Source organism: Vitis vinifera, chromosome 12 (genome assembly GCF_030704535.1).
Source record: "Vitis vinifera cultivar Pinot Noir 40024 chromosome 12, ASM3070453v1".
Lineage (NCBI taxonomy): Eukaryota > Viridiplantae > Streptophyta > Magnoliopsida > Vitales > Vitaceae > Vitis > Vitis vinifera.
This window is the reverse complement of record NC_081816.1, coordinates 21,845,639-21,864,557: the sequence shown is the minus strand read 5'-3', so window position 1 is coordinate 21,864,557 and position 18,919 is coordinate 21,845,639. Positions and strand designations below refer to the sequence as shown.

Genomic DNA, 18,919 nt, shown 5'->3' with positions numbered 1-18,919 from the left:
CATTGAAGACTATCACTGTCTGAAATTTCATCACGATTAGAGGTCATTTCGTAGTCAAATCGGCAAAGACACGTAGACCCTGCATCTCCCCTACGCCTGCCTCTCCATTCCTTTCTTTCTTTCTTTCTTTTCCTATTCTTTTGCCTCCGGACGCCCAACAATCCACTTATATATATATTATTAAACAAATTTGAAAATATCAGGCATATTCTTTCTTTTAATAATAAATTAAACTACTATTATTTACTTCACACTTCATAATTATAAATTATACATAACTTATGATTTTTCGCCTCATAAAATATATTACCGTCTTCGTAATTAAATTTACTACAAGCCTGCTCTTGAAAAAATATAATTTGACTTTAATTCCTTGAAACATTAAGGCAAATAGTACCGAGACCTTTAGGAATACATGTGAGTGCCTTTGATGAAAGAAGTATTCCAACCACCACTGAAGATGAAAAGCATCAGGAAGGCCTGATTCACGCAAGGAAGAAAAACAAGCAGTCATTAAGGACAATTTCGGCCAAGACAATCATAGCATGAGCATTTTGGGATCTCACAGAATCTACAGGAATATAAATAGCAGACCCAAGCACCTTCAGCAAAACCCCAATGAGCCTCTTTTGTAAACAAAGCTGATCATCACTTCAGCCTGAACCTTCTCCAATGATCATTGAACTATCATTTGTTCCATCTGAACCAAAAGTCCTGTGTGCTTCTATCCACGGTCTCTTTTGCTAAAAGTTCTACACTTCTTTTAAGTCTTTAAACAAGGAGCAATTGTATTGCATTCCGAATCTCTGATGACACTCCTAGAACACCAACAAAATTGATGCTAGATCCATTCAAAAATTCCAAACATGCTCATGAGATGCTGAATGTGCAACCAACTGGGCACCAAAGACAAGCATTGCAAGGGTTACAAAAGTTCCAGGGACAACTTCTTCAGACCCCACAATCCTAATTAATTCATGGGTATATTTTGGCCCATTGGTTTTAAAAGGGTACTAGCTCATCATGGGCACCATTAGATTGAGCAAGATCGATAAATACACAAGGGCAAATCTTGTTGTACAGTCTGCAAATTCTGGAAGAACTGAAGATATAAGAATACCTGATCCTAGTCTGGTGCAATCTCTTATTCCGCACATTCCACCTGGAAATCAAATCAAGACTTGACCATTGCCCAGCATGTAGGTTTCCAGTTTGTTATTGCCTTTAGGGATCACAAGGTTTTTATCTTTGTCCAGTCTTGGCAAATCTGGAATCTGCTCCCTTACAAAGACAGATCTACTAAGTTTTTTTTACCTACATTGGCTATTAAGAATATTTTTTACTCCCTTGTTAAGAAACACGATCAAACTAAACCCAGCAGCAACCTCATGAGATGATGTAGGGGTTGATTATGGAGATTTCCTTGCCTTAACTGATCTTCGAGTTGTGGTGGAATTGAGCAATGGTTATTTGTACCCATTTGAGTGACGAAAAAGTCTGAGAAATGATGAGGTCCAATGGAAATGGTATCAACAATCATGGTCAACTTGGAGGTCAGGTCATTTCTTGAGAATATTTCAGCCTTTTGATCTTGGAGAAGGAAAACTTCCTGTGGTGCTGTACACAGAAGCCAAGAAAAAGAGTTTGACACGAACCATATGAGATAACTCCAGCACTGCCAGTAGCGAGCCTTAATCCTTCATTGCTCTATGTACACATCAAAGGTCTTCTTCTGGATGCATCTTCATTCTAGTATCTGTAGGGCCCATGTTGTGTTTGATGAATCACTTTCTTCTCATGTAAATACCCGGCACCCTTGGCAATGCCATTGATGATAGAAACTCTAGTAGACTATTCAAGGACCTTCCCACTGTTATCAATCACATCCAGATACTGCAGCAAGCTTCCATTGGGAACAAAATCATAGATGAGAAAACACTCTTCCCTGCCTTAATCCAGAACATTAGCAGCAAGAGAAGACCCTGAAATATTCTTACTGATGTAGGAGCATTCCATACACCCATTATCAAACCCCTCTTTTCTCCTTTGCTTAAGTAGTACAGCTTCCATAGTAAACAGAAGAGGGACAACAGGTCCCCAGTTCACTTTGTACAGGTCTATAACAAACCACCTCGGAGGCTCTAGTTCAGGAATTGCCACTTCTTTTTTGGTTGTTAACCTCCCCCTTCTAGTGGTTGTGACTATTGATGACTGAACCACTGGACAAAAATATCAGTGATCATTGCAATTATAGACTAGGGAAGTAGCCTGGGTTCTTTATCACCATGTCCTAGTCCACTGTAGTCCTCTGTGGTGGTAATTCTATGAAGATTAAAATTCCCCAGTGATACACAGTTCCTTCCTCACAAACCCATCATGCTCACAACATATCATCAATGCAGAAATAGAAACAAACCCAGATATCCAAAATACTTAATAGTGTTGCTCCCAAATAGAAAATTGGAGACTCTAAACCAACGGCAAATTCATGAAAGAGAACCAAACCCATATGGAAAACATCCGACTCAGTACAGCAGCCACAGTCTTGCCACGAATCTTGATTTGATTAATGCCACCTCAAGCTCTTTCATGTCAGTCTCATCATCCCATGGTTTCACGTCCAAGTGAATGTGCAAACACCAAGAGCGAGGAGAAAATAGCAAAAAAAAAAAAAAAAACGGAACATAAATGAAGAAAATAAGAACTATAAAAAAGCCACGTCTGAATCAATGGGCTTAAATGCAGGTGGAATAAAAGGGTTTTCAAATATCACAAAGAAGAATCGAAGGATTCTTTAACATAAACAAAGAAGCAACAATGGGATCAGAAGTCAGGGAAATCTATGAAACACCCAAAATCAACAGTAACAAATCTTAATGAAGGAAAAGAAACAGAGAAAATAAAATAAATTGGACTTCACCCTGAAGAGCTTACCTCAGGGGAGATGCTGGGGACTTCAAGAACTCGTGGGCCTCTCCTATTGCTTCTTTCCTTCCTCTCCTTTGGTTCTTTTTTCCTTTTTTTTTGGTTCGTGATGATCCTTTCTTCTCAAAGTAATAGTGCCTCTGTCCCTGATCCTCTCCTGTGGCCCTCGGCCCTTTACAGAAAAATTCACACTATCGAAGCAGCCTCTCATCTTCGGCTACCCATCCTTTTCATCCATGGAGAAAATCCTCCCTCTCAAATCCGTGAGTCTCCCCCTTAAAGTGAACTGTGTGTCCCCTTTATTGCAGCCCGTAGAGATCTTCTTCTTATGGGAAGTGGGGATCTTCTATGGCATCCTCTCTCATTGAATATTCTGCTTCTTTTTTGAATGCATGTGGATATGGGAAGTGCATATATGCGTAGCTTACTTGGAGATTTCGTCAAGGATGCAGCCCATGTCTTGGTTGGTAAGTGATCGAATCCTCATGCAAAAATAAAAAAATAAAAAAGTACAAAAAATAAGAAGGGGGCTTAGAAATCATGCAATGGTAAATAAAAAAAAAATTGGAATAAAATTGGAAATTGCACAATCACATGCATATATAGGAGAATCAAAAATATTAGTTCATGCAAAATAAAAATAAAGGAATCAACCTCATGCAAATTTAAATAAACAAAAATAGAAATACGAGTACCAAATGCATGCAATCAAAAGAAACAAAATGTCAATCTAATGCAATCAATAATAATGAAAATTGAAACATCGAACTCGTATAACTAGGTATCGAAAGACCATCTCATGTAGTCAATACTCACCGAAACCTAAAGAATCAAGCAATAAAGAAGTCAAACCTAAAGAAGTGTCCAAGTGACCTATTCTGAAAAAAGTGCCAAGTGACCTAGGGTGAATGTGTGCAAGCTGGACAATGTTTAGGACGCGTCTAAGTGTCCTAAAAGTGTACCTAAATGCACCATCCTAAAACAGAAAAAGGAAAATCCTAGATCTAACTCAAGGCTGCCAAGGGGCTAAATAAATCTCTCAATCAAAGTCTCCAAGGTGACTAAAAAAAAAAGTAAGTTGTATGAGTAGCAATAGGCCATTAGGGAACTACTATGGAGTATTGAAAGAGCACTGAAAGACAAGTACTAAAGGGACAAAATGAAAGCTCTACAATAATGTTTCATCTACTAGCATTATTGGAAGTTAGATGTATACCATGGTTTGTTGTAGGCTTGATATTTCACATGTTGTTAGTATGGTTAGCAGGTATATGCATAATCTAAGGAAAAGACATTGGAAAGCAATAAAATGGATCTTGAAATATATTCTTGGCACAATTGATGTTGGAATAATATTTCAACAAGGAAGTTCAACATAAGCTATGGGGTTTATGGATTTAGACTACAAAAGAGACCTTGATAACTGTAGATCTACTACAGGTTATGTATTTACTCTTGTAGGTGAACCTATTTGTTAGAGATTAACATCACAATCTATTGTGGATTTGTTTACTACAGAAGGAAAATATATGGCAGTGGCAAAAGCTTTCAAGGAAACTATTTAGTTGCATGGTTTGGTTGAGGATTTGGGACTCAAACAAGATCATATTCTATGTTGTTAAATGTGGCTTCACTTAAGATACTTAACCCAATATTGCAAGAGAAGTTTTGAGGCCTTAATATTTGAACTAGATACTTTTTTAGGTAGAGGTTGAAAAATAAAAACTACAATTACCATATATATAGTTGTTTTTGAAAAGTTTCTAAGTATATATATATATAATTGGTGTTCTCTATATTGATTTTTCAAATTTTGAAAATTTTGAGATACTTATATGGAGAAAACCCAAAACAAGAATAGAGAGTACTTTATACTCATTTTGTACTCTTTTGAAATCTATAGTAAATGATTTTGCTACCATCAGATGTAGGCAAACTATTGAACATTGATGTCTTTTGTTGATTTATTTTTATTCTTCTTTTGCATTTTGTTTTCACAATCAACTTCATAGATCCATTTTGTTTCTACATAATATTTGTAACTCTTGAACAATATTGTGATTATGAAATAATTTAAATTAAATTTGGTATTTTTATATGTATTTGTTATTTAAGACCAAAAACAAAATAGTTAGTTAAAAAATTATTTAAAGTAAATAATTTTTAGATAGTTTAAAATAAATTTAATAATATAAAATATAGAGAAGGACAAAAATAATCTCAGCGACTATTTTTTTTTTCTCTTTGATGTTTTTTATTTCTATTGCATCCTTATTAGCCGGTGGAAAACAAACCCAATAATGCTAATCAAAAACCCAAATCAGTAGAGCCGCTCAAAGCACCTGGATTGCAAGCACATACTTGTGTAAAAGCTTCAACATTAAAAGATTGAATAGAAGGAGATATGGACTCAAATGATATACCAAACTGAAATAATTTAAAAAAAACCAAAACAAGAATTACCACCGTAATTACAAATTTTCAAGCATTTGTTTCACTAGTTACAATCAATCTAACTCATATATCAAACGCTATTTGGAGAAGAGAACACAAAACCTGACTGTAAATTGGTGTGCAAACCCCGTCATTAGAGAGCCAGATTGTCTCTCACTACACGTGGGACATCAGCCATGAACAGTTCGTGATACTCAGTAAGGTACCAGAGAATGCATCAGAGACCTGAAATTAATTCTTGCTATTAGAGATCTTATTGATTTCCTCTGTGCCACTGTAAGCGAAATAGACAGATAAATTCACATGTTACCTAGTCCAGTCTGGAAGTAAAATGTTAACCACATTTGACTCAAGTCACAAATTGTTCAAAATGTTGTCCACCTGTGGTTAATCTTCCCTTGCTCCTCTTCATATCCTTGTTACAGCTAGCTTAAGGAAAAACTTTTAAATCAAACAAACGGAGCACGTTGTGCACCCTAGTCTCCAAGAATATACACAAGATTAGGACACCCTGTGATCAATACATCACAAAGTTAAATCCCGAATTTTATAGCATGGGAAAGAGATCATATCCTTGTTACAGCTAGCTTAAGGAAAAACTTTTAAATCAAACAAACGGAGCACGTTGTGCACCCTAGTCTCCAAGAATATACACAAGATTAGGACACCCTGTGATCAATACATCACAAAGTTAAATCCCGAATTTTATAGCATGGGAAAGAGATCAGCAAGCACAAATCCATAGTAGGGCCTCAAAAGGATTAAAGTAATTAAAATATTTCACAGCTAGTTAAGTTAAGTCTTTGCATTTTGAAAGGTAAATTGAAGAAGCCGTGGAAATAAGATTCTTGGCTGGTTAAATTGTGACTTACCTAGGATCAATCTTCCTTGACTCTTCTTATCTTTGTTGGAAAAATTCTTAAATCAAACAAATAGAGTTCGCAGCACAACCATATCTCCACCAATATTCTTCAAAAGAGTTGAGTTGATTATGACTCTGAATGCAAAAAAGAGAAAGAATTAAGTAATTTTGATATCAAACATATGTTTTGTACCACTGGAATAAAAAAACCTTGCAGACTTAAATCTCCACTTTTCTCACACTGGAAGAGAGAATAGCAGCAAGGAAAAACAAAGAAAGTAACATTACTTACTTACAAGCAGTTAACTAGAATACGTGCTGGTTTCCTCGGCTCCTGTACAAGAGAAATAAGCAGAGAATGTGAGAAAAGTCCACATGAAAGATGAACAATTTTTGGAAATATGAGAATTGGTTGTATGCATGAAATGTAAACTACCTGGGATCAATCTTCCCTGCTCCTCTTCAAATCATTGTTCCAGGTCTCTGGTTTCAAAGAATCTTAAAATGAACAAATGTGCACCATTAGAATATGGCAATTGTATGGGTTAAATCAAATCCCCAACAACATGACTAGCAAATGGATTATATATGTAGATGCACAATTCTTGAGATCATTCAAAATTTCGAAGCATAAGTTTGGCCACTTAATGAATTGGAACATAGTTTTTCTGAAAATTATTTTCAGTGTAGAGCAAGTACCTGGCTAAATATTCTGTAGCAAACAACTTAGTTAAAGTAACTCATAACCTATGACTATTTCTGGAATGTGAGCTTTATAATCCCATTCTTGAATTGGCACCGTTGTTCCAGCAAAGGACAGTTGTTGATGTGTAGAGAAGAAAGGGAATCTGGAAGTCTCTCTCTTGCCAAGGATCGAAGCTTAGGACAGTTGAAGATACATAATTTTTCAAGAGAGGTGATATGTAGAAGACCCACTTCTGTCAAGGATTGGAGCTCAGGGAATTCCCCGATGTATAGTTGTTTAAGAGAGGCAAGGCTTTGAAGACCCACTTCTTTCAAAGATTGGAGCTTAAGGCAGAGACTAGTGGCCAATACTTCAAAAGAGGTGAGGTGTTGAAGACCTAATCCTGTCAAGGATTGGAGTGCATCGCATTGACAGATGGATAATCGTTCAAGCAATGAAAGATGTCGAAGCACCTCTTGCCCGAAGGATAGGAGGCCCTGGCAGTCTTCGATCTCTAATTCTATAAGAAAAGGAAAATGTTGAAACCCTTCTTGTGGAATAAATTGGAGCTGAGGGCAGTGACGGATGGACAATTTTGTGAGCGAGGTAGTTGAAGCCCTCTACCGTCCTGAGACTTGAGATTTGGAAAATATTCAATTTTAAGAGTGGTAAGTGAGAGGGCAGCAGGTGCTCCTCGGGAAATGACTCCACGTCTTGGCATCCACCTCTGATTTTGAATTCTGTAAGAGAGGTCAGTCTCTGCAAACCCCAGTTCACCTGGGGCGTGAGTTGGTTGTATTTGCAAATTTCAAGTTCACGTAGGTTGGAGGGCAAACTATCTTCGTGAAGCAACAATTGTGGACAATCTTTTAAGCTCAATTTCTGCAAGGATGAGAGCGTAAGTGCCAGCAACTTGAGCTTCCCGCATTCCAAGATCTCATAGAATGCCGAGTCGAGAGCGGGCAATTCAATATATCCGAGATCATAGCACCTGATGATTTTCAACCAACGAAGGGAAGTGGGTTCCCCTTCTGAAATCGAGATGGAGAGGGATTCAAGACCATTAAGAGCATCGATATCGAATTGAATCAACCCAGGGAAGATGGCTAATGAGAAGGATAATGTGAAGGTGAAGGATGATAGGATACGAAGGGTATGACTGCCGATTTTTAATTCTTCAAGAGCTGGGTGATGGCATCTGAACAACTCAGGTAGGAGAAACCCTAGGTTGTCACAGTCACATATTTCTAGCGCTTTTAATGTGACGATGGGAAAACCAACTCTGTCAAACAGTCTGGAAAAAAAGCAATCTTCGATTACCAAATCTTGCATAGGAGAAGTGTGGGTTTTCAACATGTGAAGTTTGAAGAGCAGCGAAGCCAGAGGCTGGCATTTTCAACTGCAATTCACCAAAACCCACCATCTCCAATTCACGGATGGCTGGAACTTGGAGTGAAGCCACAAGCAGCCGCCAACATCCATCAATTTCAAGTTTCTTCAAGGAAGGAAGCTCTTCTGGTAATTTCCCTGTGAGTTTGGGACAACCGATTAAACAAAGCTCCTGAAGACGACGGAATTCGCATCTACAACGATGAGCAATTATCACACCAATAAAGATATACAGACACAAGATTGGAGAATAAAGGATCTCCTATCCAATCTGGAAATGTTATACCAGGATAGCCATCGATGGTAAGCTGCTTTAAATTTGGATGAGGCTGCAAGTTGTTGAGTATGCCACTTTGTATAACATCATTAGTATCTCCGTTGCTCCATTTCAAGTCTAGTTCATCAAGGTGCCTCTTATCCTTCATGTTCGCTCTCAATGCATCCCTAGCACACACCACATTCTGCATTTCTGAAATTTCAACTCTCCCCCCAATATCTGAAAGCTCTCCTAATTCACCAATTTTTAATCCACCTTTTTGGCCCACAATAAAATTACTCAATTTTTGTAAATGTTTTAATCGACTAAAGTGACTTGGCATTTCTCTCCATCCACTTATATCGAGATAATGTAAATTAATCAATTTATTCATCCTTGAAGGCAATTCAATGAAACGGACATCTCCTGATAGTATCATCGTTTGTAAATTGTACAAATAACACACTGAATCAGATAATTTTGTTATCATTGTATATGAAATATCCAAATAACGCAAATATTTTAATTCACCTATTGAATCGGGCAACTCAATAAGAAAATAATTACGCAATGACAACACTCGTAAGTACCCCCCATTCGGATAATATATATAGCATGTAAATCAACCCTTTTACTTAATATAAAAATAGTCCATTTCGCTCTCTTTAATTCAAAGTATGTTCAAAGACAATTTATTTTGGCAAGGACCCCAAACCTCTTAACCGTAACCATTCCATCAAAGTTACTTATAAAGTTCAATGAGTGACAAGTGTTCTCAGAGATTTCTTGCACCTTATCATCTTCAAATCCAATAGAAAATACTTTAGATATATATTGAGCCAAGTCATGTATAAGATCATGCATGACAAAGCATGATTCTTTCAAAGCAGATTTCTGAAAAAATGACTTCGATAGAAGTTCATCAATGCTTACCTACCTTTCCCACTCTATCATTGCCTTTTGAAAATTGTAGAAGTCCTGCCATCCATAGTAAAATCAGTGTGTCCTTGTCGAATTCATGGTCCTTGGGGAAAATGGAGCAATAGGCAAAACATTGTTTCAGATGCAATGGGAGATCTTGATAACTCAATAGCAACGAAGGAAGGATTTCATGATCTTGCAAACCCCATATTTCACTCTCCAAAATCTGTTCCCATTCCCTTCTGTCAGTTTTAGAATACAAGAGACTCCCGAGTGCTTTGACCGCTAAAGGCAATCCTCGGCATTTAGCGACAAGCTTTCTGCCTATTGATTCAAGTACTTGAGGATATGGGCAGGAGTCTTTATTTTCAAATGCAAGTGTTTGAAATAAGGACCAACAATGTGCCTCGGACAACCCTTCCAAAGGATGAGTATGATCTGCACGCATGATTTTTCCAACGTTTGGATTGCGAGTGGTCACACCAACCTTGCTTCCTTCCCCAGAAGCTAGGAGCGGAATTCGTAACCCTTCCCATTCTCTACGACATTTCTCCCAAACATCATCCAGAACAAGTAGAAACTTCTTGTCACCAAGGCTCTCTTTCAGTTTTTGCTGAAGCAAATCTAGGTTCTCGCTTTGCATATAAGAAGAGGTCGCAGATCCGATTCCCTCGAGAATTGATTTTGTCACCTTGAGAAGACAAAACTCCCCCGAAACACAAACCCATGCTTTCAAGTGAAACTGTCCTTTCACTCTCCCATCATTATACAAAAGCTGAGCCAGGGTGGTTTTGCCTGCGCCGCCCATGCCGACTATGGAGATCACATCTATCTTGTTGCGACATGTATTATCAGACAACAACCTTCTAATCATGTCCTCTTTAATTTCATCCATGCCGAACACACAAAATTCATCCACCAGAGAAGCCGAGGGTAATCTATGTCGCAGTTTCTTACCATCACCCTTCAAAGCAATCACATCTATTGCTTGTGCAAGGACTTCCAGTTTGTCGATGATCTCCTTTACCCTAGACTCTATGCTTTGGAAAAGCTGCTCGATACCTGAGTTAGGCCAGTCTGGGAGTCAGCAGCATCCATCTTACATCGCAAAGCTTCGGTAGCAATCTCGTCCAGCAGGTCTCCCGCATCATAGACAGCATCCTTTGCGTGCACCAGCCACTATTTGACTCCCATCTAAATTGTTTCACCTCAGCATGGTCGAGCACTTCATCCACAATCAGCAATTTGATCTTAAACTTGCTGAGGACTGAATCACTGAGCTTCTGTCCCCTGATGAAGTAGAGGACCTCCGAAGAAGCCAACCTGTCGAAAAGAACTTGGAGAGAGGCGGAGAGAAAAGCTCCTCCAACTTTTTCAATAATGTCTCAACGCCATCGATAATCGAGTGGAAAGTATTGAAGAAAACAAATAAGTCAAAAAGACAAAGAAAAGCGCTGAAAAAAGGACAGAGTTAGCACATGGCCAACTATCACTTGAAGGCTACACCTTATAATCGCTTGAATCACCATCTAATTTAACTTTAAGATAACCTCACGTATAAATCTTGTGGCTGGTAAAAAGAGAAGTTTGGATCCCTTTACTTAAGTAATTAATTGGACATTGTGGTAAACTCAAACCACCTAAACAATAAGAAATTGATTCCATTGTTCGAATGATAGACTTAACATTATGGTAAGCCCCAACAGCTCATTCTATTTGCCAAAAATAAGAATTCACTTTGGCAAGCAAAGAAAATAGTAAAAGGAGAACATGGGTTGTTGATTACTACTCAAAAAGTGCTATTTGATAGCCTATAATTAATCCTTTTAAACACTTTTGAGTAGTAGTTTAGGCCTTTTAACTCAATTGGCATGTTAAGGATCCTTTAAAGCAATTTTGATCACTTTGTGTAAGTTTTGGTGTTTTTGTTAGTATTTTGATCACCAAAGCAAGTCAAGAATGAGGAGAGCTATGAGGAATCTTGGGCAAAGCTTAGAATTCATTTGCCTAGAGTGAATTCGGATTGCAAGGAGAAAAAGCAAAGAGAATCTGCCATGAAGCCTATTCTTGATGACAGTCGTATCAGCCACTTTTGGAGCACTTTCTGAAGTCCAAATGATGCATGCTATATACCATTTCAAAGATCAGGAAGTCAATAATCCAATGCTTTAAACGGTGCGCGATTCGGAGTTGAAACGAAGAAGTTGCAGCCATTACAAGTCAATCACTCTAAAGTGTTGCGGAATCAGCCTTTTGTTGCGAGAATTTCGCAGCACTTTTGTACAGTAAGGTGTTTCTCCTTCTGACGATGCATGAACCATGCCGCGAGAAGGGAGCTGGAAACCTCAAGGTGGAAGCCAACTTCGCAGCCCTGTGAAGATAGCTCGGTCTTGCAAAATAATTTTGCAGCCCTCTTGGGTGTCTGCGAAATTTCGCAGACACCATTTTACTCCTGCGAAATGGTTCCTAAAGCCTCCCGAAGTTTGCTACCGACATTGGGAGATATTTTCCATTAGATTTTTGTTGTCTAAATCCCAAAATACTCCTTGTAAACCACCAATTACATGATTCCTTAGTTTTTAAGTTAGTAAAAAGACCAAATATCTTTGTAACAATTAGTTTTATATTGGTTTGATATATATGCCTCTCGGGAGCCTGTTCTCAGAGAGGAGTTCCTTCTGTAAACGTTTGGGTAAGCAAGTAAAGGTCTTTTCTTTCTACTGCCTTACCTTCTCACTTTGTATTTTCATTTTATTTATAAGTTATGAATTCTCTGAGGAGTTTTCCCCAGAGAATGAGTAACTAAACCTCCAATTCCTTGGAGCTAAGGTTGCCGGGGAAGGTTCCAAGTGCAAGAATGCAAAGCTCTGTGGTTTTAGCTAGTAATGAAAAGGAAGTGAAATCCTTTAGTGATTTCAATGTTTTTAGTTAACTTAAAACACCTTGGAGTCACCTGGGCCAACACTTGGTAAGGCAAGTGATTTCCAACCATGGAAATGCACTAGTTTACCCCTTGCGAGCCTCTGGGAGGTGACTTCAGGGTAGGATTTTCTAGAATAGCCAACACTTGATAAGCTTTTGGACTCCTAGGAGACATCCATTAGTTATCTCTTGCGAGCTTTTGACGGGTAATCCAAGGTTAAAGATCACCTTGAATGGCTAAGGCTTGGTGAGAGGCTAAAACCATTGCAAGTTGCATCAGTGAGAGAATTAAAGTGAAATCTAATTGAAGGAGTCTCTGTACATCACCGGTTGGAGAATTGACTCTAAGTTGAATCTCTAATGCGAGGAAATGAACCATCTGACCGAAGCTATGTCTTTTGCATGAGGAACCACCCCAGTGAACCTAAATCTCTAAGGAATGCTTTTCTTCCTAAATTATTTCAAACTTCTGTTAAGATTAGTTAGTTTAAGTCTCAACCTTTACCAATCAAAGTTTGTGTTTTATTTCTTAAGCTAACCGTGAAATGAAACAAGACCAATTCACTTGGAATTGGTATCCTTGATTGCTTGTTAATCATTCCCAGTGAACGATCCTAGAGCCACTATACTATAGTAGCTTTTTATTTGCTACCCTAGTGTATGGTGTTATAGGTATAAATTTTGTTGATCACTTCCTCAATCAAGGAGCACCAGCTGAACACAAATCAGCTGAGACACCAATTGGGCATGAATCAAATGGCGCTGTTGCCGGGGAATGAGTGTCAAGTTCATTGTGATACCATTTTTTTGAGCACTTGTGATTTTCATCACAAGTTGGTAAAGTTTCTTTCACTTTACTAATTTTCATTCTTTCTTTGTTTATTCATAATCTAAGTTTATCTTTTTAAATTTAGTCTAGTTTAATTTTGTTGTTGTAGCCCTTTTTTTCTTTGTGTCCTCTGTTTTTATTTAAGTTGCAGCTGAATACTAGTTGTGTATGCCAAAGTGGATACGAGACATTGGAGGTAGGCTTGTTAAGTGTGATACACCTCAGAGAGGAGAATTGGAAGTAATCTTGAATATCATGGAGGCTACACCTAAAGATCAGCATAGTCACCAAGGTCGTCAAGATAATCTCAATGAATTCCGATCAATGAGGGATCGTATGTATCCACCTCGTATGAGTGCACCATCATGTATAGTGCCCCCTACAGAGCAGCTAGTGATCAGACCATATCTTGTTCCACTTCTACCAACTTTCCATGGGATGGAAAGTGAGAATCCGTATGCACACATCAAGGAATTTGAAGATGTTTGTAATACATTCCAAGAGGGAGGAGCTTCAATTGACTTGATGAGGCTTAAGTTATTTCCTTTTACTTTAAAGGATAAGGCCAAAATTTGGCTTAATTCTTTAAGGCCAAGGAGTATCCGCTCTTGGACTGATCTACAAGTTGAGTTCCTTAAGAAATTTTTTCCTACTCATAGAACAAATGGCTTGAAAAGGCAAATTTCAAACTTCTCAGCTAAAGAGAATGAGAAATTCTATGAGTGTTGGGAAAGATACATGGAAGCTATAAATGCTTGTCCTCACCATGGCTTTGATACTTGGCTATTGGTGAGCTATTTTTATGATGGTATGTCCTCCTCAATGAAGCAACTCCTCGAGACAATGTGTGGAGGAGATTTCATGAGCAAAAATCCAGAGAAAGCTATGGATTTTTTGAGCTATGTAGCTGATGTTTCAAGGGGATGGGATGAACCAACCAAAGGAGAAGTGGGAAAGATGAAGTCTCAGTTGAATGCTTACAATGCAAAGGCTGGGATGTACACTTTGAGGGAAGATGATGACATGAAAGCAAAGTTGGCAGCTATGACAAGAAGATTGGAGGAGCTGGAGCTGAAAAGAATACATGAAGTGCAAGCTGTTGCTGAAGCACCAGTGCAAGTGAAGCTGTGTCCCAATTGTCAATCATTTGAACATTTGGTGGAGGAATGCCCTGCAATTTCAGCTGAAAGGGAAATGTATAGAGATCAAGCAAATGTTGTTGGACAATTCAGGCCCAATAACAATGCACCATATGGAAATACCTACAATTCAAGTTGGAGGAATCATCCAAATTTCTCATGGAAGGCCAGAGCAACTCAATACCAACAGCCGGATCCACCATCTCAGCAATCTTCAAGTATTGAACAAATAGTAGCTAATCTCAGCAAGGTAGTGGGAGATTTTATTGGAATGCAAGAAGCCACCAATGCTCGACTTGATCAAAGGATGGATGGAATGCAAAATGATATGAATCAAAAATTTGATAACATCCAGTATTCAATCTCTAGGCTTACAAATTTGAATACACTGCAAGAAAAAGGAAGATTTCCTTCTCAACCTAACCAAAATCCCAAAGGTGTCCATGAAGTGGAAAGCCATGAGGGAGAATCATCACAGGTGAAAGATGTGAAGGCTTTGATCACTCTAAGGAGTGGTAAAAAAATTGAGCAGCCAACACCCATGCCACATGTTGAGAAAGAAGAAGAGATAAAGAAAGGGAAGGACATGGAAGATAAAGAGAGTGAGATCAGTGAAGAAAAGAAGGACTCTGATGCAACAATGAAAGTAATTCCAGAGAAGGAGTTTCTGAAGGAAGAAATGCTGAAGAAATCAACTTCTCCACCTTTTCCTCAAGCATTACATGGGAAAAAGGGGGTTAGAAATGCAGCTGAAATCCTTGAAGTCTTGAGGCAAGTGAAAGTTAATATTCCACTGCTGGATATGATCAAACAAGTTCCAACGTATGCAAAATTCCTAAAGGACTTGTGTACCATCAAAAGAGGGTTGACTGTAAACAAGAAAGCCTTCTTAACTGAGCAAGTAAGTGCAATCTTACAATGTAAGTCTCCTTTGAAGTACAAAGACCCTGGAAGTCCTACCATTTCAGTCATGATTGGAGGAAAGGTAGTGGAGAAAGCCTTGCTAGATTTGGGAGCAAGTGTGAATTTGCTTCCATATTCTGTCTACAAGCAACTGGGACTTGGAGAGTTGAAGCCAACAGCAATCACTTTATCTCTGGCAGATAGATCAGTGAAAATTCCAAGAGGGGTAATTGAGGATGTATTGGTTCAAGTAGATAATTTCTACTATCCAGTAGATTTTATTGTTCTTGATACAGATCCTACTGTAAAGGAAGCTAATTTAGTTCCTATCATCCTTGGAAGGCCATTTCTTGCAACTTCAAATGAAATCATCAACTGTAGAAATGGGCTTATGCAACTCACTTTTGGTAATATGACACTGGATCTAAATATTTTCTACATGTCTAAAAAGCAAATCACTCCGGAAGAAGAAGAAGGTCCAGAAGAGCTATGTATAATTGATACTTTGGTGGAGGAGCACTGCAATCAACATATGCAAGACAAGTCGAATGAAAGTCTTGTGGATATTGAGGAAGGTTTTTCTGAATCTCCTATTGGGCTTGCTACTCTACAAAGTTGGAGAAAGATAGAAGAAATTCTACCTTTGTTCAATGAAGAAGAGGAGGCAGCTGTTGAAAAAGAAATTCCAAAACTCAATCTGAAGCCTTTACCTGTGGAGTTGAAATATACATATCTTGAAGAAAATAATCAATGTCCTGTTGTGATATCTTCATCTCTGACCAGTCAACAAGAGAATTGTTTAATGGAAGTTCTCAGGAGGTGTAAGAAGGCAATAAGATGGCAAATATCTGATTTGAAAGGCATTAGTCCTTTAGTTTGTACTCATCATATATATATGGAGGAGGAAGCAAAGCCAATTCGTCAATTTCAAAGAAGGTTGAATCCTCATCTACAAGAGGTGGTGCGAGCTGAGGTGCTGAAGCTACTTCAAGCAGGAATCATTTACCCTATTTCTGATAGCCCTTGGGTGAGTCCTACTCAAGTGGTACCAAAGAAGTCAGGGATCACAGTGATTCAAAATGAAAAAGGGGAAGAAATTACTACACGCCTCACTTCAGGTTGGAGGGTGTGTATTGATTATAGAAAGCTGAATGCTGTCACTAGGAAGGATCATTTTCCATTGCCATTTATTGACCAAGTGCTGGAGAGAGTCTCTGGACATCCATTATATTGTTTCTTGGATGGGTATTCGGGGTATTTTCAAATTGAAATTGATTTGGCAGATCAGGAAAAAACCACTTTTACATGTCCATTTGGAACATATGCTTACAGGAGAATGCCTTTTGGTTTAAGCAATGCACCTGCTACATTTCAAAGATGCATGTTGAGTATTTTCAGTGATATGGTGGAGAGAATTATGGAGGTTTTCATGGATGACATCACCGTATATGGAGGTACATTTGAGGAATGCTTGGTTAATTTGGAAGCAGTTCTTCATAGATGCATTGAAAAAAATCTAGTGCTGAATTGGGAAAAATGTCATTTTATGGTACGTCAAGGAATTGTCCTTGGCCATATCATCTCTGAAAAAGGCATTGAAGTTGATAAAGCAAAGGTGGAGCTTATTGCCAAATTACCATCTCCAACAACTGTGAAAGGAGTAAGGCAGTTCCTTGGCCATGCAGGGTTCTATAGGAGGTTTATAAAAGGTTTTTCAAGTCTTTCAAAACCTCTTTATGAGCTGTTAGCTAAGGATGCTAAGTTTATATGGGATGAAAGGTGTCAAAATAGCTTTGATCAACTGAAGAAATTTTTAACAACAACTCCAATAGTGAGAGCACCTAACTGGCAATTGCCTTTTGAACTGATGTGTGATGCCAGTGACTTTGCTATAGGAGCTGTGCTTGGCCAAAGAGAAGATGGGAAGCCCTATGTGATTTACTATGCAAGTAAAACACTGAATGAAGCTCAAAGGAACTACACAACTACAGAGAAAGAATTGTTAGCTGTGGTGTTTGCTTTGGATAAATTTCGAGCTTATTTAGTGGGATCTTTCATTATTGTCTTCACTGACCATTCAGCCTTGAAGTATTTATTGACAAAGCAAGATGCAAAAGCAAGGTTGATTAGATGGATTCTTTTGTTACAAGAATTCGATCTTCAAATCAAAGATAAGAAAGGAGTGGAGAATGTAGTAGCTGACCACTTGTCAAGGTTAGTTATAGCACATAATTCCCATCCCTTACCTATCAATGATGATTTTCCTGAAGAATCACTCATGTTCCTAGTGAAAACTCCTTGGTATGCTCATATTGCTAATTATTTAGTGATTGGTGAAATTCCAAGTGAGTGGAATGCACAGGACAGGAAGCACTTCTTCGCAAAAATTCATGCTTATTACTGGGAAGAGCCCTTTCTCTTTAAGTATTGTGCAGATCAGATTATTAGGAAGTGTGTCCCTGAAGATGAGCAGCAAGGGATTCTATCTCATTGTCATGAGAATGCATGTGGAGGCCACTTTGCCTCTCAGAAAACAGCCATGAAGGTATTCCAATCAAGGTTTACCTGGCCATCTCTTTTTAAAGATGCCCACATCATGTGTAGGACTTGTGATAGATGCCAAAGGCTTGGAAAGTTAACAAAAAGAAATCAAATGCCTATGAACCCCATTCTGATAGTTGAGATATTTGACGTATGGGGCATTGACTTCATGGGACCTTTCCCAATGTCTTTTGGTAATTCTTACATTTTGGTGGGGGTGGATTATGTTTCTAAATGGGTTGAGGCAATCCCCTGTAAGAAAAATGATCACAGGGTGGTTCTCAAGTTTCTTAAAGAGAACATTTTCTCAAGATTTGGGGTGCCCAAAGCTATAATCAGTGATGGAGGTGCTCATTTTTGCAACAAACCTTTTGAAGCCCTGTTATCCAAGTATGGAGTGAAGCATAAGGTGGCCACACCTTATCATCCTCAGACTTCCGGGCAAGTTGAGCTAGCTAACAGGGAAATAAAGAACATCTTGATGAAAGTGGTGAATTCCAACAGAAAGGATTGGTCTATTAGGCTTCATGATTCATTGTGGGCATATAGAACAGCTTATAAGACTATTCTTGGGATGTCTCCCTATCGTCTTGTCTATGGTAAAGCATGCCATCTCCCTGTGGAAGTTGAATACAAAGCTTGGTGGGCAATAAAGAAGCTGAACATGGACTTGATCAAGGCAGGAGAAAAGAGATTTCTAGACCTTAATGAGATGGAGGAATTAAGAAATAATGCTTATATCAATTCCAAAGTTGCAAAACAGAGGATGAAGAAGTGGCATGATCAACTCATCTCCAACAAGGAATTTCAGGAAGGGCAAAAAGTTTTGATGTATGACACAAGACTCCATATCTTTCCTGGGAAGCTCAAGTCAAGGTGGATTGGTCCATTTGTTATTCACCGAGTATATTCCAATGGAGTGGTGGACTTATTGAATTCCAATGGCAAGGACAGCTTTAGAGTCAATGGATATCGTCTTAAGCCGTTCATGGAGTCATTCAAATCAGAAAAGGAGGCAATCAACCTCCTTGAACCTCAAAAAACCAAGTGAAAAAGGGTTTGCTGGACGTGGTTTTACCACAGTCCAAAATTT

The 18,919-nt window shown here is 38.4% G+C and overlaps 2 protein-coding genes across 5 annotated transcripts in view; both read right to left on the bottom strand.

The window, feature by feature from the left end:
- Window positions 1-6,657: 6,657 nt before the first annotated feature.
- The window catches only part of LOC100259284 (disease resistance protein RGA2), a 65,461-nt gene continuing 53,199 nt past the window's right edge, over window positions 6,658-18,919 (bottom strand). For 2 of the 4 annotated variants that reach the window (XM_059741054.1, XM_059741057.1), the window contains one exon: window positions 6,658-6,739. The gene's annotated coding sequence lies outside the window, so the exon portion shown is untranslated. The remainder of the gene's footprint in view (window positions 6,740-18,919) is intronic. The other 2 variants (XM_059741055.1, XM_059741058.1) reach the window with 1 other exon arrangement.
- LOC109123531 (putative disease resistance RPP13-like protein 1) lies at window positions 9,290-10,862 on the bottom strand. Its single transcript, XM_019223533.2, has one exon. It carries the CDS (start codon window positions 10,385-10,387, stop codon window positions 9,494-9,496), a length of 894 nt encoding a protein of 297 aa, XP_019079078.2. The 5' UTR covers window positions 10,388-10,862; the 3' UTR covers window positions 9,290-9,493.